We start from the raw sequence: 3,747 nt of genomic DNA on the forward strand, positions 1-3,747 counted from the left end.
CAGCCCCCACTCCCCTTCGCGTGCCAGGGAAAACCCTAGGACACCTCCAGGCAGCAGCTTCGTCGGCATCGCATTCCTTCTTCGTGATGCTGCTTGGTCCATGGTGGTGCAGATCCTTGTGCGGTGGTGGGATGAATCCGGAGGATGCAGCGGTGGCGGGTCATCCACGTTTTGTCGTGCTGCTGTTGTTGGCATTTGTTCTTTTTTTCTCGTTTCTTTCTTGGTGTGCTGCTCGCCCAACGTTGCTATGTAATCGATGTTGGTTGTTTTATATGTAAAGCAGGGGAAACCCTGGTAGTGATGGTTGTCTTTGGTTTCATTAACGAAATCGGAGAGGGAACCCTCTTTTTCTTTTGCTAAAGAAAAAGAAAACTAATCCATCCATGGACCTATAGTAGCAAGTAATAAAGGGGATGAATCAATCCATGGCGAGGTACTGCAGATGCTGGTGATGATATCCTCCCAGCACCTGGTGGTGCAGCTGGTAGTGCTCCCCGGCCACCGCCGGCACCGCCTGCCCGTCCATACCATCGAGCTTCGCGTTTGTCAGCGGCGACGGAGGGACCGGGGACGACCACGCCCCGGCCCCGCCGTACATCTCCCTCGTCACCTCCAGCAGCGAGTCCCTCACCCTGTCCGCCGGCACCGCCGCCTCGTTGTCCTTCATCTGCAAACCAACCAAATTAAGGCCACCGTGAATCCCTATATCCAGCAGGCTACAGCAATGGCGATCGGCCGGCGGGAGCGGAACGTACGACGGCCCGGAAGACGTTGAGGACGAGCTTGTTGTAGGAGGTGACGTTGACGCTGGTGATCTGGAGGCCGAGGGCGGCCATCTCGTCCATGATGCGGACGAAGCGCCCGGACTTGTGGGAGCAGAGCACCTGCAGGAAGAACTCCTTCCCCTCCACCTGCCGGACCTCCACCTGCGGCTCCATGTCCTGGTCCTCCGCCTCCTTCTCCTCCTCGTCGCCGGCCTCCTCCTTCCGGGGCCACTTCCCGCCGGCCGACGGGAACGGCTGCTGCTGCGGCGAGTCCTCGTCGTTGTCGAGGCCCGGCGGCGGGTGGTCGTCGAGGAGCACGTCGGGGGCCTTGCTGTCGCCGCCGGTGACCCCCGGCGGGTTCGGGTCCTCCAGCTCGTCCTGCAGGTCCTTCACCTGCTTCTGCAGCCCCACGATGTAGTCGATCGCGTCCCCGAGGATCGACGCCCGGTCCATCTGCCCACATGGATCCACGCGCTCTCTTTGAGCTTTGAAATTTACAAGAATCATGCATGGCGGGTGGCGGCGGGCCGGCGGCCATGGAAGGACGATAGTGATTACCTTAGTAATGTTGGGGACGAGGGACCGGAGTTTGTACAGGCGGTCGTTGAGCTTCCTGCGCCGCTTCCGCTCCGCCTCGAGGTTCTTGCACTGCTGCCGCTTCCCCTCTGCGTCTTTGCCGTCTTTGCTGGAGCCCCTCTGCGTCTCGCCGTTGCCGTCGTCGTCGGGGTCCCCCAGCTGCATATCGCTCCCCTCCGACCCTGAATCTGCCCTCCCCACGCCCGAGCCGTGCAGCTGCTGATGCTCCTGCGCCACTGTCGACGGCGGCTCGCTGCTCTCCGCCGCGTACTGCCACCCCACGCCCGCCGCGCCGTCGTCCTGCACTCCCGCCAGGAACGGCTCGCCGGAGCCGCTTCCCCCGGCGCCGTCGAACAGGTTGAGCGACGCCGCCGCGTAGAGCCGCCCCGAGTCTGCCGCCGCCGCCGCGTCCCACGCGAACCCCTGCGCCTCCGTCTCCTGCCACCCCTGCCCACCGCCACCGCACTGCGCCATGACCAGCTCCGCCATCTGCTGCTCCTCCACCATCTGCGTTAATGGCACCCAGTCAGGTCAGCCGTATATATATACGGACCACGGAAACGCGAAGGCTGTTGCGTACGGTGCGCCGCCGTTGTCGCCGCCGTCGCGTCGGCTCACGCGAACGGCGTGCTCCCTAACTACTTCCAAAACTAACCGATATTTCCCATCACCCGGCACGCACGCACGCACGTACATATCTCGACGCGAGGAGCTCGACGATCCCGCCGGCGACGGGGACGAGGAGCCGCGTCTTCTCGCCGCCGCTGGAGGCAGCCTCGTAGCCCGTGAGGAGATCCGGACCCGGCGCCCCGCCGCTGCTCTGCCAGATTGGCTGGTTCGACAGTAGCGCCTGAGCGTGCATCCTGACCAAGACCAGCCAACAAAATCAGCAGTCAAACAGAGCGCCGACCAAAACTTAATGGCGATCGACATGGCCGGCAGGCAATTGCATCCAGGAGAAGAAGAAGAAGCCAGTTTAATTACCCGATGGAGGAGGAGTCAAGAGGGATGGAGCAAGGGACGTCGGCGAGCGTGGCCACCTGCGCCTCGAACTCGGCGCTGCAGCAAAACCCCGCCATCTCCAAGAACCTACCGTATATCCGTCACCCCCGCCATGAATCATCATCATCAAGCTCTGGGAACACAAATGGTATGAACAATAAATCGAACACACACGCAGACGCGTCCATACCTCTGGTCAGGAGAGAGCCGCCAGTACATGCAGTAGTCCCAGCCGTGGGAGCCGCCGACGAGCGGCCTCAGCGCAGCCTCCACGGTGCCCCCTCCATGGCCATGAACAGCCGCACCGCCGATGAGGCTCTGCTGGTGATAATCTCCTCCTCCCATGGCTCAGCTCAGCCCAGCTCAGCACCAGTGGTCAGCTTGTCCTAGGATTGAGCAAGTGAAGTGAGTGACACATCCATCGAAGCAGTGCAATCAATTCAATCCATGCATACGCAAGGCTTTCTCTGCTGCCAGGAATCAGGATAGGATTTGTTGATGTCACCGGTGTCACAGGGCTGCAAGAAACTTCAGACTACATACGATTGCTGCCAGCAAAGGTTGTACAACACATTATATAGTACTAGTACTATCATGCATGCATCATGATCATCAGCAAGCAGAGGATCAAAATCAAGTGTGAGCTAGTAACAGAATTGCATAAACCTAGACTGCTTGGTGTCATTGTCATGGTTGTTCTTGGATGGGCTCAGGAGAAAGCTACCTTTCAGTAGAGGCTGCCCAGCGATCGGCCGGCAGACGGACCGATCCGGAAAAACGGCGTGTATCCGCTGAAAGCAATCGCTAACCGAAGAACCATCTCAACTGAATGCTGCTAGCTAGCTGCAGGGGTGTTGCATCATCCGCAAAGCATAGGGCCATACACCTCTATGCCATTTTGGGGACGCAATTCAGAAATGCAAGTGCCTAATTGCTGGTGAAAACCTGATGATTAGCATGAATGTGCTCTCTCTTTTATCCATCGCCACCGGTATCATCGCCGCGCTCAATCGGGGGCTGTTATGGGTAGGTGGGGTGCAACAAAGGTGTGAGGGATTTCAAAATCCACACCCCTGGTTAACTTAATTCATTTAGCTTAACTCCACTACTAGTGCCGGCCACAGATTTGACTCGAACTTGCACAATGCAAATGGTGTGGCTCAGTTGATTAATTGCCTAGTTAAGCAAGATGCAATTGTGATGCTCAGTTCTTCTCTGAAAGGTGTGGTGTCATGGGGATGCAGTGTGCACACTGCCACATTCTCATGATCCAGCCAGGAAATGACGTTGGTGACATGCCGTCTAACGAGGAGGCACCTAAGAGGAGCAGGGGCACGCATGCCATTTCGCCCAGCCCAGGGATGAGAGGAAGGACGGGGTGACATCGGAGGTTGTTTGCATCGGC

At 58.7% G+C, this 3,747-nt stretch overlaps 1 protein-coding gene across 1 annotated transcript; it reads right to left on the reverse strand.

Moving 5' to 3' along the window:
* Positions 1–295: 295 nt before the first annotated feature.
* LOC119318956 (transcription factor TDR-like) lies at positions 296–2,980 on the reverse strand. The gene is made up of 6 exons (XM_037593498.1): positions 2,533–2,980; positions 2,325–2,429; positions 2,035–2,203; positions 1,323–1,847; positions 756–1,217; positions 296–667 (listed from the first exon to the last, which is right to left on the reverse strand). The coding sequence occupies exons 1-6, from the start codon at positions 2,685–2,687 to the stop codon at positions 419–421; spliced, it is 1,665 nt and encodes a 554-aa protein (XP_037449395.1). The 5' UTR covers positions 2,688–2,980; the 3' UTR covers positions 296–418.
* Positions 2,981–3,747: the final 767 nt, after the last annotated feature.

The sequence above is a fragment of the Triticum dicoccoides genome, chromosome 6A (genome assembly GCF_002162155.2).
Source record: "Triticum dicoccoides isolate Atlit2015 ecotype Zavitan chromosome 6A, WEW_v2.0, whole genome shotgun sequence".
Taxonomy (NCBI): domain Eukaryota; kingdom Viridiplantae; phylum Streptophyta; class Magnoliopsida; order Poales; family Poaceae; genus Triticum; species Triticum dicoccoides.

Bases quoted from the DNA above. Each gene is read 5' to 3' on its own strand.
- LOC119318956 (XM_037593498.1), bottom strand. From the start codon at position 2,687: ATGGGAGGAGGAGATTATCACCAGCAGAGCCTCATCGGCGGTGCGGCT. The intron at 2,204-2,324 runs GTAATTAAACTG...GGTCTTGGTCAG, and splicing joins CTTGACTCCTCCTCCATCGG to GATGCACGCTCAGGCGCTAC. The intron at 668-755 runs GTACGTTCCGCT...GTTGGTTTGCAG, and splicing joins TCAACGTCTTCCGGGCCGTC to ATGAAGGACAACGAGGCGGC.